The 19,037-nt window shown below is 40.9% G+C and overlaps 1 protein-coding gene across 3 annotated transcripts in view; it reads right to left on the bottom strand.

The window, feature by feature from the left end:
• Nucleotides 1-19,037, bottom strand: part of CACNA2D1 (calcium voltage-gated channel auxiliary subunit alpha2delta 1) — a 424,104-nt gene that overhangs the window by 353,037 nt on the left and 52,030 nt on the right. For all 3 annotated transcript variants that reach the window (XM_068922316.1, XM_068922406.1, XM_068922480.1), the window contains exon 2: nt 12,629-12,710. In XM_068922316.1, coding sequence (XP_068778417.1) covers nt 12,629-12,710 — 82 coding nt within the window. The remainder of the gene's footprint in view (nt 1-12,628; nt 12,711-19,037) is intronic.

The raw sequence follows: 19,037 nt of genomic DNA, 5'->3' as shown, positions 1-19,037 counted from the left end.
TTTATTGCTAAGGGAGCAGAGGGAGAGTAGCATCTGCAAATAATAAATGAGGCTGCCAGTGTTTTGACAAGCTCTTAATTTCCATTTGGATTATAAAGAGAACTTGCAGATGTTTCTTCAAATTTCCCAGTCTGCATTTTTTAAAGTGTTTAATTTTACTGACGTTGGTTAGCAATGTGTACGCTCAACAGAAGCTAGTTTACAGGGTTCTATTTTTAATGCTTGCAGCTTTGGTATTCAGTTGATAGGAGATAGCAGCAGCAGTGATATACCCCAAATGGGACATACCTTTGTAAATATAGTACTGTAAAAACGTGTCTGTACTTTGGGAATCTCTAATCTGTCTAACCCCTTTCACATGTTATTCAGTTTCTGGCAAATGGACTCTTAACTTCTCAATCAATACATATAATGCCTCTGTTCAGTGGCATTACACCAATCCCTTAATAACAATGTTCAGTTATAAGTTTTCATTCTGAAAGCAATCCTGACCTAATTTCCCTTCGCCACACCCTATTCAGAGAGTCAAGTGTCATCCTTGCCTTAGGGTATGAGGCAAAAGACACAAATGTAAATAGTGTAGGATAGCCAATTCATGCTTAGAATTCAAGACACTCAGAGCACTGGCCTCGTGCTGAGTCCCCCCAGCCACACCAGATTTCCTATAAACAATCTACACATTACAAAGGGCCTGCAAAAATCTGCAAAGCTGCTTCCTTCCTTCCACATTTTTCTCCCTCTACTCCTTAGAAATAAATACACAAGAAAGTGCAAGTTTGCAGAAACAGCAGTGATGACAGACCTACCAGAGCCATTCCTCAAAAACGTCCTGAAATCTGTAAAGTTTCAGCAAACATTAGAACAAACTAAAAGTAAGAATCTGACGAGGCTACAAGAGATGCTTCAGCAACTCCAAAGCTTTTTTTTTTTCATTTCAAAATGGTACTTTGCTTAAAAATTTATTTGTATTATTTTATATAGGTAAAAATTGCTATTTCATTTGATGTAAAGAAAAAAAAAAGTGTTTCTGTCTTTTGTTCCATTGTAGGCAACAAAAAGAGTCAAAAGGAGAAAAGAATGGGTGCCATTTTTTTCTGAATTTTGAGATCAGCCACAAAGCACCTCACTGGGTGGCACAATTAATTGCCTGAATAAGAAAGTCCTTGATACCCGCATTCAACTTATTTAAGCACTTGCTTTACTTTTTCAGAGCACTGGAATACACACATGTTTTATGGGTCAGTAGCTGTCTTAAAATTCTGGGTCAAAATAGTGACATAGTAATCAGAACCTATAATGGTCAAAACACTCAAATGAAATTCAGATTTGAAAAGTCTATAGAAAATAACTTCAGCAAAATAGAAACCAATTGTATTTGGGATGTTATTCTTAAACTCAAACCACTCTTTAAAAAAAAAAAAAGAGTGCACATTTCTACTTGTATTCTTTGCTTAATCATAAAACCCTCCATTTCTTCAACTTTAACAAGGATAAATGTAGCATATTCTGGACCCTGGCCATACGTTCCCATCTGGTAGTTCATCAGAGACTAGCATGAGGTACAAAACTCTTTGCCTTTGGTTAAAGAATATTCAAACTGAATCCATCCTGATAAATAAAGTCATTGGAAAAAAAAAAATAAAGCTGCTAGAAAAAAATGGAAATTTCAATTATCTTTATTGGCTTAATTTTTTAAATAAATAATTATGAAGTTTATAAAGCCCCAAGAAATTCATCCTATTAATTTTATGAGTTTTAATAAAGAGCAACCTAGCTAAATATCATCCATATCATAGAGAAAAACAGGAAGGATGATAATGTTTACTGCTAACACGTCTGGCACACCACCTGTCAAACCAGAAATTTCAGACCACCTATTCTGGTAGGTAAGACACTAGCAGGTACAAATCTTACATTAAGTTCAAGAAAGCTATTCATGCCTCCCCTTACACAGATCTCTACACAGTTAATGAAGAGAACAAGGCTATATATGACAGTTTCTACACATAAAACCTTAGTGCATTGCCACCTGCTAGCCACAGAGCCGCGAGAACGAAACAGAACTTTCACTGAAATCTGTAATCAGTCCAACAGAAAATTAATGCTAGCTTTTAATTCCTTCTGGCAGAAGGAAGCTTTCCTCAACGTTCGTGCTCCAGGGCAGTTCAAATCAGAGACCAGTCTCTCTTACAAGTCGCTCGTCTCAGCTAAACTCCAGAGACTGATCCAAGGAGCCGAACAGCCAAGAGCACGGGCTGGGAATCTGCTGCCAATCCGAGCGCTTCAGCAGACTCGCACCATCTGTGCGCTAGGCGCAGAGACCTCACGCTGAGCCGTGGAGGAAACGTGCTCGTGCAGAACCGCGGCCGGGCGTTCGGCAAGAAAGAGCTAATTATTATAAAACAGAATTCCAGAGATAAAATAAATAAAAAAATTCTAACAGTTGTTGGTCCACTCATTCTGTGGATGGAACTTATCGTGACATATCAAATATCCGCATGTACCTCCATTTCACTTTGGAGGGAGAAACTGTGTTTCTGCCTTAGTATAAATAACATTTAAAGGCCAAGTGACTCTATATGGGTTCACGCTGCAGCTCCTGGGACTGTAATAATAGCATGCCTTATGAACATCATGCATGGATTGTTTTTGCAGCTCTGTATCAAAAAGGAAACAGATTCAGAGACTAGATTTCCTTGGAACAGCATCTCTAACTGCTGTTTTATTCAATTATCCCATTGCTTGAAAAGGTTACGCTGTACAAGATGGCATTTTTTTGCCAGAGCAGTCACAGTGAAGCTCCTGTGCATTTGTCATGTCAAGGCTCTCAACGCAGACCCACGTGTTTAATACAGTGTTTATATAAAGTATGATTCTCTTCAATCAATTTGGAACAGACACGCTTGTGCATTGCTGTCGGGCAAATCCTCTACTCTAAGATCTTCCTGAGCAGTGCAAGGGTCCCTCCCTTTTCCACCCTGTCCCTAGAGGATATCATGCTTGTAGTTTATTAAATTAAAAGAGCTGTCAATTAGCTTAATCATGGGCCTTTACTGTGAAAGGTCTATGTAAAACTGGAAGCTAAGCATGCTTCTTCTATCAAAAAAATGACTACTTATTTACTTAATTCGGCAATTTGGTAGGCTTTCCACCTATTTTTTGAGCATGCTGAACTAACTGTTGATAGGTAAAGAACGTGACTTTGCACTTTGTGCTCAGTTTTTTGCATTTGCTAAGACAAGATGTCGACTGATAAACAGAGTGAATGAAATCGCATACATGCTCAATGCCTCAAAATTATTTTGCTGCATGGATTTTAAAGTCCTTTTAAATGGCAATCTGTATCTTCATATTTTTCCTGAAAGCCTATTTGCTCTGAGGGACTGCATATCATTTACACCAGAGCAGCTTCATAATGCCTGACAACACAGAGAGTTCATGAACAGGACAAAAATTACATGAACCTTTTTAAAATGAAAGGATAATTAAATGTCTTTTTGCATTAAAAAAACACAATATTCTTAACATAAAAGGACAAAGAGTAACAAGAAGTTGTCTCTCTGTTAGGAGACAGTTAAAGACGCTCATTAGATATCTCATGCCTCCTTAACAATCTTTTACTTTCCCATTTATCCTGTCCTCCAGCTCGCAAGTCCCAAGTTGTTGTATATATACAACACCTTCATATAAACTTTCCATTTCTTCTTCTAGAGAAAAAACGATTTATTAGATCATAAAAAGTATTCAACAATGCCTTTTCAGCTGGGCAACAGAAATAGCAGTGAGATTGCACTATGTCCTCTTGTGTATGTGTATTGAAAAAAAGGGTTTTTTTTGTTTTTGTTTTTTTTTTAAATAAAGTACATTTTACCTGCTTGAATTGTAAAATAAAAGTTGTTTGGCTAGATTCTCGGCAAACGTAAATCAATGCAATCCATTAAAATCAGTGGAGGTCTGCCAATTTTTGACCAGCTGAGTATTTTGGCATCTTAAATCCTGACTTCCTTCCTTGTTGAAGTAATCTTTGCAGTAGTAGGTCTGTGACGAGGATGTTACAATTGGTCTTAAATTCAATTTGGAGTTCTCCCAGATCTTGCCCAAACTCCTCATCAATGCCTAAAAAAGCAGGATTTAAAAATGCACTTGCAAACAATTTTTGGAAGACCATTTTGAGACTCACATACTATAAATAAGACTTAAAGCACACAAAGAGGAACTACATTTTAAATATGATCCATCTTACTGATGGATCTTGTTGATTCGTACCATCAAACTAACAATTTACCACAACTAATTTAGAGGAATAACGATCTAGAGTTAAAGCTTGAAATTAAAATCCGAGTTTAGTTATTGGTTAAATGAGGATTCTCTCTATACGGTCAAAATCATCTGGAGATAAAGGCACATCTATAAATTAAAGATCATGTTTCGTCTCTGCACCATATAAAACCTCAACTTCCATCTGTGCCTCGAACTCCTACACGTATCCCTTCACTCTGTTCCTTCTACTCCAGTTATACTGACTTGTTTGGATAAGGGTTTGGAAAACTGCAGCCTCAATTTAGAGCTCCTAATTCAGTGGGGTACAAGCCTCTTTTTTTACTAATTTGCTTACTATAAGTATTCTACTGCTGTCATCATTACTACTAATAAGAGAAAGAGCGTGTGAAGTGTCCATCAGCATACACATTGTCATGTTTTCTGAAACATTCACTATTGAAGTAATTCACTAAATAATTTTTCTTTTTTAACACTGTGAAATACTGAGTAGATTGCCATGTAGCCTCACCATACAGATGTTTTCAAAAGCTGTGATTAATGGAGGCTTCTATCATACGGTTTATAGTAGAACTTTTATCTGTCCAAAAGTAAGAGGAAGTGTGGTTAGTTACTAGTAAAACATTATGATTTCAAGTCACTGTAAGAAATTTGTCAACAAACAGAAAAAGGAATCCTCTTCCAAGGGTATTCCTCTCCTTATACATCATTTAGTCAAACTGAGTACATATTGAATGTAAACACCTCATATATAGATATATATATATATATGTATGTAGGCATGCATGCATGCATATGTATATATATAAACTCTCTTCTCAGGTATCTATGTCTACATTGCAGAGTAATTCAGACTTTTACATAAGCAGACTTTTACATAGCAGTCCTCCTATGTCTCTCCACAACGGCTAGAAAAAGAGAAACTATCTTACAGTTCTCCAGAATGGACCATTGTGCAGTATAATTTGCTACAGCACAAAAAGTCAAGGACATCCAACTCATATACAAGGCATACCACATACTGGTGAACCTTGAGATATCTCCAACAAGGCTTCCATGGTGGAAACACCATAAACTTGTACAGCAGAACAGCTAACCAAAAAAAGCCCTGTTTTTCAAAGAACTAATGCACGCTAACTCAGTGACTGCGCTGCTTTGAGAGCTACCGTTAGGGTCACTTTAGGGATCTCAGTAGAAGACTCAAATGTATGAAGCATACAAACTGTAACTTCAGCTGAATCAGTATGATACCTTCTACGGAGTCCATGGAGAGATAGACCAGGCTGTGAAATGCTTATGATCTGTTACACGTCCTCACTACGGACGTCCACCTCATCACTCAGCCAAATCAAAACAGATTTTCCCAGAACACAGGAAGACATTTTTCCTTCCTAAAATCTGCCTATCCAAAATATAACTCTCCACCCCTACACACTCTAGTGGTACAGCTGCTCACAAGAAGTCACACTGACTATTTTATAATAGAAGCAGTGTGCTCCTTATTCTTATACTAATCATTCTTTCCCAAAAAAAAGCTACTTCTTTTTTGAAGTTTTTCAAAAACATGAAGACTACAGCCCTGCTGCAAAGAATTCTGCAATTACTAGATGTTATGGGTCATAATCAAAGCTGAAAACTCAGTCCAATTTTTCAGCATTTTCACAGTTTGAGCAACTGAAGGCAAGTTCTCTGAATAAAAGCGACAGGCATGCAAACATTCTGTTTTTAATGTCTTGTAATCTCCATTTTTGCAAGATTGTGGTTCATTTCAGAACAGATCTGACTAAACATTAATAGGCAGTGAGCAGAAAAAAAAATTATGTCATTCTGAAATCTGAAAGTGACAACAATACCCTGCAAACAAGTTGAAAGCAGGAGCAACTGTACGGGTCACACCTTGGAGGGCTTTACATCCTCCCTCGCAGAGGAGAGAGCTAATTAAAATCTGTGGCTAGCGAAAGACAGAACGCAATTTAGGTCAAACAAATGGCTTTAATATACAGGGATATTTCACATGGAAGCGTATCGCTTTCTTGCTTTTAATTTTAGGATTACAGGCATATTTTAACCACCTTATGAATACCCACTGAGATAACCTGTGATTTGCTTTAAGTGTGCTATAAATTTAGCTTTCAAAAGGCAACTTACCTACATTATTCAGACTAATGTTTTCTTCAGCCTGAATGTCACTGCAGTATGTTATAAGTATAGCCAGTAGCATTACATTATGTTTGCCCAACACTTCTCATTGTAAGACTTTTCAGCAGCTTGTAAGTTTACCAAATATTATCTATTATTTGAACTAGCATTTTTTACAGGATAAAAAAAAAGAATGGCAGGACCAATCTCTTGGCTTTTTGTTATCTATTCTACTGTGTTTTGTTTTCTGGAAATGTCAGCCAAAATGGTTCAGACATTAGTTCACTGTTTTGCTCAAGTTAGAAATCCTCTATAAATCATTTTCCCTTGAAATATGCCCTGTTGTCCCTATTCTCTGGACTAAGAAGTTGACATCTTTAATAGTTTTTTGAAGATATACTTTTTGCTCCTTGGTGGACACTTCCCAAAGTCCACAAATTTTTTGCCTGAAAAACAATGGTAGGTCACCACAGAGGTTTGACAGCTAAATGCTCAGGATCCTAAGCACAAGCGTACTCCAACCTAGCGAGCATCCCACCTAGCGAGCATCACACATCCTCTGCAGCTAAAACTCAGACTCGCCGTCTTCTCTCAGATGATCTCTGCCCCCCTTGCGGTATAGGCATGTCGGGAAAGAGAGCCTGAACGATTCACACAGAGAGGAGATGAAAAAGGAATGAGAAACAGAGGACAAAAGATCAAGACAGAGACCTAGGGGCCAGTGAACTGAAAAATGGCAGGCAACAAACAAGAAGAGAAGAGACTGGAGAAGGCAGGAGGAATAGACGTGGAACTACTGAGCAGGGAGGAAGAAAAATACCTGCTGAAGAGGAAAGGTGCAGCAAGGCTGCTAGCCACACATATTTGGACAGCACCTTTTGCAAATACTAACGCAGAATAAAGAGCCCAGGGAGAGAGGCTGAACTGGGAATAAATTTAGGGAAGAGATGCCAAAGGAGGGACAGGAAGACTGCATAAGGGAGAAAGGCAGATAGGCTAGGCAGCAAAGGGGGGAACAGAGAGAAACACAGAGAATGTCTCGATGAGATGAAAGCTAGCTCACGCAGTGCAGCAGAAAAGGTAAGTCCAGTAGTGCATCAGTAGCATGATTTCGAATGAGGAGACGGTGCAGAAAAAAGACATAGCAAGTACAGAGCAGAACGGATCCACACCTGGATCAGATGAGCAAAATGAACCCTTCATTCTTTTAGTGGAAACTCCTCACCAAAACCTGGAGTGTTTTGCATGATCCACACACCTTATCATCCTCTGTCATTAGATTTGTGTGAGATTCACCTACAGAAGTTCCGTTCCCATCAGCTTTCCATGTTGAGATAACCTTACAGCTCCTCAACAAGTTCAAGTGGTAGATGTTTATGTGCTGCTGAAAACCTAAGCTAGAATCCCATGTGTGTATCAGTCTGATGCTAGGTGTTAGAATTTAAATATTTTTCTTTTTTGGTTTGTTTGGGTCTTTCTAAGATTAAAAACTGCAACTGAGGTATCTGTCTTAAAGTGAGTTGTAATATCAAGAACTCATATATTAGGAAAAGCCAAAACTAAAATCATCTCTACAACCTTCATTTATGTCCCTCACGTATGCATAGATACAGTCTTTCCCTAGGCAGGCTGGTTATGATCTCATCTAACCTGAGACCTCTACAATGTAAATACATACATCTGAGCTAGTAATCTGGCCTCTTTATTGGTCTGTAAAGACAAAGGGACTTCTGGGACAGGATACACATGAGCTATGTACATGTCTGGGTACCACAGGAATGTTCAGTGTCAAATTTGAGAGAATTGAGACCTGATTTTTTTGTGTGTTTCTTATATTACACTTAATAGTTTTGAAGCACAGCTACCATTCACTTCAAGAATCATTTGGAGAGATTATGACTTACGAAAACCAAACCTCAGGGCTTCATGCTCAGTTCCCCAGCACAGTACTCAGCTGCCTTCACTATAAAAGCAGATAAATAATATTTTTTCAAGACAATCTACAACCTCATTCACTAGAATAGATGTGACTTTCTCAACTTACTAATCTTTCTGTCAAACGTAAAACATTTGGACGGCTCTGATCAATTTCAATGAGCCTTTCCTTGGGATGTAGTTTTTTGGGTTTTTTTTTTAGGCAGAGAGAGATTTATTTTGTAATTTGTGCTTAGGTTAGCTGTCTGGATGAGCAAACACCTTCAGTACTTGAATGTGCTGTTGTTGAAGAGTTGTGTCGTCACGTAAAGGAGTTACGGGAGGAAGTGAGCATGCATCGTAGCATCTGAGAAGATGAGCAAGAGATAGACAGGTTATTCTCTGAGATCGTGCAGCTCCAGGAGTCCCAACCCGCCACAGCAGTGGAGTTGCTGGAGGGCTCTGTGCTGTGTGAAACGGTACATCCTAACACTATAGAAAAAGGCAGGAAACTGGTCACTTCCAGCAGGAGAAAGGCTCTTGTTCGTTCTGAAAACTTTTACCTGAGAAGCAGGTTTAGTGCTCCCCACACTGAGGAGAAATGGCTGGAATGCTGTCAGGGATGGGTATGTGATTTTTAGGAAAGACAGGCCGGGAAGGCGAGGTGGTGGAGGTGCTCTTTATATGAGGGAGCAACTACAATGTGTGGAGCTCTGCCTCGGGGTGGATGAAGAGCAGGTTGAGAGCCTATGGGTGAGGATTAAAGGGCAGGCTAACATGGGTGACACTGTTGTGGGGGTTTAACACAGGCCACCTGATCAGGAAGAGGAAGTCGATGAGGCCTTCTACAGGCAGCTGGAAGTAGCCTCACGATCACAGGCCCTGGTTCTCATGGGGGACTTCAACCACCCTGACATCTGCTGGGAAGAGAGCACAGCTAGGCACAAGCAGTCCAGGAGGTTCCTGCAGAGCACTGAGGATAACTTTTTGACACAGGTGGTGGAGAAGCCAACAAAGAGAGATGTGCTGCTAGACCTTGCACTAACGAACAAAGAAGGTCTGGTTGGAGACGTGAAGGCTGGGGGCAGCCTTGGCTGCAGTGACTGTGAGATGGTGGAGTTCAGGATCCTACGAGGAGGGAGCAGGGCAATGAGTAGGATTGCAACGCTGGACTTCAGGAGAGCTAACTTTGGCCTCTTCAGGGACCTACTTAGGGGAATCTCACGGGGCAGGGCCCTAGAAGGAAGAGGGGTCCAAGAAAGCTGGTTAATATTCAAGCGTCACTTCCTCCAGGCTCAAGAGCAGTGCATCCCTCTGAGGAAGAAGTCCAGCAAAGCGGGCAGGAGAACGGCCTGGATGAGCAAGGAACTCCTGGCCAAACTCCAACAGAAGAAGGAAGCCTACAGAATGTGGAAAAGGGGACAGGCCACATGGGAGGAATAGAAGGATGTTGTCAGAGTGTGCAGGGATGCGACAAGAGAGGCTAACGCTCATTTGGAATTAAATCTGGCAAGGGATGTCAAGGACAACAAGAAGGACTTCTTCAAATACATCCGCAGCAAAAGGAAGACTAGGGAAAATGTGGGCCCGCTGCTGAATGGAGTGGGCGCCCTGGTGACGAAGGGTACAGAGAAGGCAGAGTTGCTGAATGCCGCCTTTGCTTCCGTCTTCACTGCTAAGGCCAGCCCTCAGGAATTCCAGACCGTGGGGACAAGAGAGGAAGGCTGGAGAAAGGAAGACTCTCCCTTGGTCGAGGAGGATCGGGTTAGAGATCATTTGTGCAAACCTGACATCCACAAATCCATGGGCCCCGATGGGATGCACCCACGAGTGCTGAGGGAGCTGCTGGATGTTATTGCTAGGCCACTCTCCATCATCTTGGAAAGGTCCTGGAGTTCAGCAGAGGTGCCTGGGGACTGGAAGAAAGCCCGTGTCACTCCAATCTTCCAAAAGGGCAAGAAGGAGGAGCCAGGAAACTACAGGCCTGTCAGCCTCACCTCCATCCCTGGAAAGGTGATGGAACAGCTCGTCCTGGAGGTCCTCACTAAGCATCTGGAGGACAAGAAGGGGATCAGGAGTAGTCAGCATGGATTCACCAAAGGGAAATCATGCTTGACCAACCTGATAGCCTTCTCTGATGGAAGGACTGGCTGGGTAGACGAGGGCAGAGCAGTGGATGTTGTCTCCCTGGACTTCAGCAAGGCTTTTGACACTGTCTCCCATCACATCCTCCTAGGTAAGCTCAGGAAGTGTGGGCTAGATGAGTGGACAGTGAGGTGGATTGAGAACTGGCTGGATGGCCGAGCTCAGAGGGTTGTGGTGAATGGCGCAGTCTAGTTGAAGGCCTGTAGCTAGTGGTGTCCCCCAGGGGTCAGTCCTGGGTCCAGTCTTGTTCAATATATTCATCAATGACCTGGAGGAAGGCACAGAGGGCACCCTCAGCAAGTTTGCTGATGATACTAAACTGAGGGGAGTGACTGACACACCAGAAGGCTGTGCTGCCATTCAGAGGGACCTGGACAGGCTGGAGAGGTGGGCCGAGAGGAACCTCATGAAGTTCAACAAAGGCAAGTGCATGGTCCTGCACCTAGGCAGGAATAATCCCATGCACCAGTACAGGCTGGGGGTTGACCTGCTGGAAAGCAGCTCTGCAGAGAAGGACCTGGGAGTCGTCCTGGTGGACAACAAATTAAGCGTGAGCCAGCAGTGTGCCCTTGTGGCCAAGAAGGCCAATGGGATCCTGGGGCCTAGGGTGTCCTGGTTATTAGGCAGAGTGTTGCCAGCAGGTAGAGGAAGGTGATCCTGCCCCTCTACCCAGCCCTGGGGAGGCCTCCCCTGGAGTCCTGTGTCCAGTTCTGGGCTCCCCAGTACAAGAGAGACATGGCACTCCTGGAGAGAGTCCAGCGGAGGGCTACCAAGATGATTAGAGGGCTGGAGCACCTCTCCTAGGAAGAAACACTGCAAGAGCTGGGCCTGTTCAGCCTGGAGAAGAGAAGATTGAGAGGCGATCTCATCAACATGTACAAGTATCTGAAGGGGGAGTGTCAAGAGGATGAGGCCAGTCTCTTCTCCGTGGTGCCCAGTGACAGGACACAAGGCAACGGGCACAAACTGAACCACAGGAAGTTCCATCTGAACCTGAGGAAATGCTTCTTGACTGTGAGGGTGACAGAGCCCTCGACCAGGTTGCCCAGAGAGGTAGTGGAGTCTCCTTCCCTGGAAATATTCGAAGCCTGTCTGGATGCGATCCTGGGCAATGTGCTCTAGAGGAGCCTGCTTGAGCAGGGTGGTTGGACTAGATGATCTCCAGAGGCCCTTTCCAACCTCAACTATTCTGAGATTCTGTGATTTGGCTCATTAACATCCTAGGTAAATGCTCTACCCTTTACTACTGGCCAAGCTAGAATAAAACAACTTGTGGATTTCCCAAAAATACTTACAAAATGCAAAAACACAGGTTCATCTCCACACAGATGAGGAACTTTTTTAAAATTGTTGGCTGGCAGAATAACTTTAGTTCCTGTCCTAATAGCAAAAGTTCCTTTCCTTTTATGATCCTCCAACATCCCACATTTCCACTGGTTCACAGAAAGAGGCATGGGACTTGTGCAAGGAAAGGGAGAGGGAAATATATGATCCAGTGTTTGCATATTGTATAATGATGTACACCCACAAAGTTGTACAGGCAGCCTAATCCTGACATTTCCTGAACTGTGACTCTAATTCTGCAATCACAAAATGTGCTTTTAATTTACTTGCATCTGTCCATGAAACACAGTTCAAAAGTTTCTTCTCAATAATACAAGAATTTTAAATTCTTCCCTGAAACATACTTGAGTTAGTAAAACTGGTTTCTATATTCATTTCTTCTGACCAACAAAGGCTGCATCATTTCAGTGAATACATTTCAGAAAATGGTCTTCCCTTTTAACAAAGGGCAGAATTTTCCGTTGCCTTGGATGGTTACTTCCTGGATACCATATTTGACAAACATATACTATAAAAGAGCTTGCTTCCAGTCGGATGTTGTAACATTGGTAAACCCTATGTCTGGTACTGCAAAGCTGATTAAATATTACCAATGACCAAGCACTGCAAAATTAAAAAGAGTGAATGAATGGATGCCTGCTACTTATTTTTCTCCTGATAAACATTATAGAAAATAAACACTACCAAGTTTAATTTCCCAGAACGTATTAATGTGTTGGGATGAAATAACTGCAATGCCTAGATGATGTACACCATTCATTTCACTATTCTAGTTACTGCAGTCTAGTTACTACGTCTTCTAACTCACCGCAGCAAGCTGGTCCACTCCACTTGCTGTTCTTGCCAACGTTACAAGGTCTTCTTGCATCTTATCTACCCATGATTTTATCCTGCAGAAACCAAAAAGAGAGAGAGATGTCCAATCAGATCAATGGCAAATATCTATGAAGATCTCAGACACAAATAAAGGCTGACAGATTAACTTCCATGTGGTAGATTGATGCTGAAGTCCCGCAATACAGCTTTGAGTCTACTTTAGACCTGCTCTCTACCTTCCTTTGCTCACTCTTCCACAAGCTCGTAACTTATCAAAAACCTAACAAACATGTGAGGAAGTTGTATGCAAACATTTAGCACTAGAAAAAGGCAAAAACTCAGACTATACTGACATCATTGAATACAAAACATACACGACTTGTCTCCGATTGCTAAAAATCACCTGCTTGGAATGGGCCAAAATACTCAAGTTACATCTTAACAGTGTTTTCTTTTGCAGACTCAAATGGAAGTTACTTTTTTTTCCCCTTTCTTTTCATCAGCTCAAGTCTGCCTGGTGGTTGGTCACCAGATATCATCTCTATCATTAAATACATCACTGTATCTGTTGCTTTTGGGCAGTTACTGAGGTCATAACGTTATAGAGCCTAACTTATCATCTTTTTTTTTTTTTCTCCAGTAGAGCGTCTAGCAGGTCTTGATGACCTCTACAGTATTCTTCTTCTCACATAGTTTACTGTAGAGGCCACCACACTAAGTCAGCTGGAAAATCAAGCATGCTGTCAGTATCTATTACTAGCTGTAGCACAGGTTGCTACCGTTCACCCATATATTGCCTGTTAGGACAGTCTGTCTGGCCTGCAGCCCGCTCACAGCCAACAGACAGCATGAGCAGAGAAAAAATGGCAACTGGGAGCAGGCTGACGAACCAGAATAATTCTTCTGGCCCACAGTCCATCCCTAGGCACTCCAAGGAACCAGTAGGACAGGCAGCAGCAGGCATAGGTGCAACGAGTTGGTCTGGTGACAAGAGTCTACCTCCTGCTGCTGGTTTTCCCCGGGAAACAGGCTGTGATTCGCTGCTGTGTGCGCTCAGTTCCTTATGCCCAGAAAACCTGACCCTTTGGAAAAGGGTTGGCTCTAACATTTATTTATTTATATGCTGTGTCACACTGTGTAGCAGGAAAGAAGCCACACGTTTATCCTAGTAAGGTACACGTTTTTATTCTACTGACAGAAGAAGGTTACGTAGCTGGTCTAGCCACACAGTTTGTTCTCCACTCATCTACCAGATCATCCTTGTCATTGTCACAGCTCTCTGCTTTGAAATCTGTAACAGATACATAAACATATATATACACACACATATATCCTAGAAATATCCTGGCCTCAATTTGATACTGTGCAACTGACTACTTACATTCATGAAAGTAGGAAATACAGGAAGAAGAAACACTCTCCATTTTTGCTATAGTAAGGAAAATTTGGAAGAATAATCAAGAATATGGAGGCTGGACTTTACTCCTTCCCACAATCATCAGTGCATTGTATGTTAAATCATAATCTGTATCTTAAAAGGGTATAGTTTATACTACGGAGGTGCTACTTGGCTACTAGGATAGTGCCTTATATATACAACTATGCAGTCCTTATAACTAATACATAGGCAACTAGTAAGCTGGAACCAGGGTTTCTCATTTACCCTAACTTCTGACTGTGATATTATCATTTCTACTCTGTCTCTCCAGCCCCACGGCCTGGCTTGTTTGATGCTCTCATCTGTTGTGTTGTATCTTCTGTTTTTCTCTTCTAAATCTTTGGCTAAAGAACAGTAATTCTGCAAGGTCTGTTCAGCGCCTCCTATTAATTCCTTAGTGGATTCCGGGAGCTTCAGCAGCATAAAAATTAAATCTTAAAAACGAGTAAAATGAAAAAAAAAACATATGAAAAAGTTTCAGTCTGAAAGTATTTCACTAGTCTCATTCATCACCGAGCAATTTTAATTGATCTAGTTCCCAGGCGCCAAAAGCTTCTCAAAGGATTGGCAATGCTTGAAATTTTTCTCAGTGCACCAGACATTTCTGTTATCAGTGGTTTAACTGAAAACACTTGTAAAGTTCTCTGGATCAGTCGTAGACCAGTAACAATAATCTCAGTCATTCCCAGCCCACACTTTGGGAACCGAGGTCTTTTCACTGGCAACATACAAACCAAGCAAAAGAGCTGTATTTTGATTATATCTTGCTGCTCAAGCTACTCTCGTAACTTTATCCTCTAGACTGTCGTTACAACACTTTGCATTAGCATAATATTTGCTTGAGATACTATAGCTAAAATATCTCATCCTTATATTAATGGCTTGCTCTATGGTCCCTGTTTGATAGTGTCCAACTGGCACCCTGCACCGATGACTAAAAAGGCCTATCACAAAGCTAACCCTCTGCTCGCTCGGTGCCTCAGCCCTGTCATTTCCAGCTTGCACTCAGTTTCCCCGGGTTTTTCACAGGCTCGTACCCTGCAGACGAATTGCCCTGCAGCCCTGCGGCCAGACCAGCTTTGGCCTGGCCTGGAGACGCAATTCTGCCTCCTTTTGAAACGGGGAAGCAGGACATTCGTCCAGCTCCAATTCAGAGCGATGGCTCTGCTAAACAACAGGTAAAAAACATGGCTAGTGGCCTCATATAATGCCTGTGCTTTAGTAGCCCTCAGTGTCATACAAACACGCTCCAGCTTGCAGGAGCACAGATCATTCCACCCCTCTACCAAACTGCCACAATGTCATAACCCCTCTGTGTAATCAGGGGTATTTTTCCCCACAAGGACACATCATTTCACTGATGTTTTTGATTTAGAAAGTAGCACTGGCATACTATAATGCCAAAGATATAAAAGTTATAATTCCACAAGCTTGGGAGATTATACTGATCATTCATTGACTCACTACGCATTCCAGATCAATTGTGCAAGATAAGACCGTCTCACTCAGGTCATTATTATCTAAATTTGCATTTTTTTTTTAGTTTGTAGGCTTTTTTTTTCTTTTTAAACTTGGACCTAGTTTAAAAAAGAAGCATTTAAAATCTCTTTTAAAAGTCTTTCAGTAGACTTTTCAAAAATCAATGCCTTTAAATAAACACTTGTAAGATTTGTTGAAATCATATTTTTTTCATTTTCTCTCCTTTTACTTTCATCCACAACAGTCTGAAAACTCAAAAAGCATTTTCAAATTGTTTAATCAATCCAAATCATATTATTTTGAAAAATATAATTGTAAACTGTTTTTTCATCTTTTGCCCTAGTTAGCTCTGTCATGTAGTTAACACATTGCACTGTACCAACCTGGACAGTACAGTCAAATTTTGTAAAATTCTACTTTAATGACATAAAACACTGCAGAGAAGAGGCTTACCAAAAAAAAAAAAAAATTGTGTTAGCACAAATCAGATAACAGATCAGATATGTCCAGCTGCAAATAACATACACAATCACATCATGAAACAAAGTGGTCATATTTGACAAAAAACTCCAATGTCCCACGTATCATATGCTCCCACTGGCCAACTTAACCAACTTCTACAGCCATAACAGATACTGTTGCAGTATGCGTAGAGAGTGCAGTCTTGCAAGCTGATAGCCAGTGTCATATTTAAGATATAATAGCAGCTGCCCTAATGGACCCTTCCCCTTTGTGTTATGCAGTGGAGGATTTGTACAACAGAGCATTTGGGCTGAAATCTTTTAAGTCTTCCTCCTCCTGTACGCACACGTCTCTAAAATGTTACACACCCTTGGAGAAAGCCACACAGACCTAAAGCTTCTCTGAAGACTATATCTTCACGGGATAGAGCAAATTCCCAAGTGAAAGCTGCTTGTGCGCAGAGTAAGGCAAGCAGCTTCTGATGCTAAACCTCTGGGCCTTGGTTATCTTAATTTCTTTGACCACCTAACTCATCTCCCAACTGGTGTAAACGCAGCATAGCCTGTCACACGTTCTACAGCTGTAACAGATTTTTTTCACATCTACAGAGAGACTCTGCCATAGGGAACTGAATGAGTTCTGACTATTTCTCCCTTTTACCATTTCTTTACTATTTATTTCATCCATTTTCTCACAACTAATTCTATCCACTGTCCTAAATAATTCCTCTTTCACCTTGAAAAATTTCTAACCTCTGTCATTCTCTTAGTTATACATTCTCTTAGTTATACAAAAGTTCCTTTTTTTTCCTCCATAACCTCCTTGATAAAAAACAATCGAAAGAAAAATGGACAAAAAAGTCCTCATAGGAAGAGTTCTAGTGTATACAATACTCACCTAATTCTCTGCAAAGAATAGAGAAACAAGATATGTACCAAAAAGTGTGAGCTTTTGATGAAAATGTGGTATATGGAATTTAAAAAATGCCTACCAGGACAAGTCCTTTAGCACGGGCGGGTACTGCAAGAGCTGTCAAGAATTCAGTCTGCTCATAGCTGATTAGTAACAATAGACTGCTAAGAAATTAGTAACAGTAAAGTGCTTCAGTAGCAATAGAGTCTTTTCATGGGAAACTACATGACAGGCTATTGGAAGGGACTGAGAAAGTGTCTTGCATGGCCCTGTTATCATCTGCCATTTTTGTAGGTTTTTGGGGGGTTTTTTGTGTGTGAAAGAATGAGGTATAGAAAAGGTGTAACTGGGAAACCCATTACACACAAGTGTTTTCAAAAGCATAAAATAAATTATTGAACACCCAATTTTTTTATATCTACTTCAGTTACAAAAATTCTAAGTGCTATTTCTAAGAATAGTCAATAGAAAAAATCAGGGAGGATTGATTTTTAAATTGGCTTTTTCCATTTTCCATTGCTTTGTTTATTCCTGGATATTTTCCTCTCTGTCCTTTTTTCTTCCTAAAGTAGCAATAGTTAGCTATTCAGCCAGAATCGAGGATGAGAGGAACCTGGAATAGCGAGGACGTGTTTCCATTAGTTAAACTCAACATTTTGAAGGGTATTACTTTCAAAAATATGACTATATCTATCACTTACAAATGGAATATGGATCATTTTCCTCTAACTTGCAAAAGTATGTTTGATTTTTCTTTTTTCTTTTTTCTTTTTTTTTTTTCCCAAATCGGGCTTTTGCTACAGTCATGGAAAACGGCATCCAAAGGAGCGACTCATTCTATCCTAAAAGAGTTGAGCTGAACTACCCATCTCTCTATATTGCCTCTAGCATAGTCTTAGACAACAACGATTCCTAGTCCAGGACGCCCAATATAGCTAAGCTAGATGCTTGATTCCAGGTAGGTTAAGTTAGACAATATCAATTTAGATGGAATGGGGAAAAGTCCACTTCCATTCCAATTTAATGACCCTCTCTCTCCCTAGCTGTAACTTCAACATAAGTAATCAAACTCCTTCCAATACTGACTGCATATTTACCTTAAAATAACGTTTTCTTGCATATTTACCTTAACCTATTGGACTTTCTTTGGTAGAAAAATATCTTCCTCTTACCTGTTTGTGCAACAGTTAGTACAATAAGGTCCAACATAATAAAAATGAGTAACCGAGGAAGTGTTTTCCAGACTTTATGAAAAGCACACATGATGAACTGGCATTCTGAAGCTCTGTGGAAGCGGAGTACAATCATGCTCTCCTTCCCACAAGGATTTAAATAACATCACCCGCATTATTTATAAGGTTTAATGTCTACATTTCTACACATCACTACTCCAATCCTGCCACCAGACACACGCGTCTTTGTAGCACATGTTTCAGATATTTCAAGCTCCTCCTGGAGATGTTTCTGAACAGGACACAGCCAAACCCCAAAGCTTTCTTGGGAAAACGCAGCAGAGCACTTAAAATGTAAACTTTTTTTCTGTTAAGGAAGCATATTATCTCATGGGTTTTCTGTTGTTGCTTTTGTTGTTTGTTTGTTTTTTAAATTATGCATCCTTTAAAAAAAAAAAAAAATGAAGCCAAAGCCTCTGGGCACCGAAACGCTTGTCTGGTACTCCTTTTCAACTGAAGCCTGTAGTGCAATATCTGTCTGACAGCTGCTCACGGTCAGAGTTTATTTACCGATCGGAGAGCTGTCACAGCAAGCACGAGGTCCTATGACTTACAGAAGCAGCAGTCATTTCTCTGCAAAAGGCAGCCACAGAAAGCTGCACAAAAGGTTAGATTTGTTTCTAACATCATTAGCTCGGCACTAACATTGCAATGGATGTGCCGCCGGAAAGCGATTGCATGGCCCAGTTCAGTTCAATTGATTTTAACCCCGCTCTCACACACACACAAAGGTTTTTCCCATTTCAGGCAATGACTAGAGGCAAAGCGTGCCCGCATGCCCCTCAGCAGAAATTTCTAAGTGATCTGAATGATTAAGAGGACTGTTTGATTAAGGACAGACAGACACAGGTCATTTCCTGGGGAATGAGAAGGTATAA

Source organism: Struthio camelus, chromosome 1 (genome assembly GCF_040807025.1).
Source record: "Struthio camelus isolate bStrCam1 chromosome 1, bStrCam1.hap1, whole genome shotgun sequence".
Lineage (NCBI taxonomy): Eukaryota > Metazoa > Chordata > Aves > Struthioniformes > Struthionidae > Struthio > Struthio camelus.
Note: the sequence above shows the minus strand (reverse complement) of the source record. Positions and strands in the feature narration are given on the sequence as shown.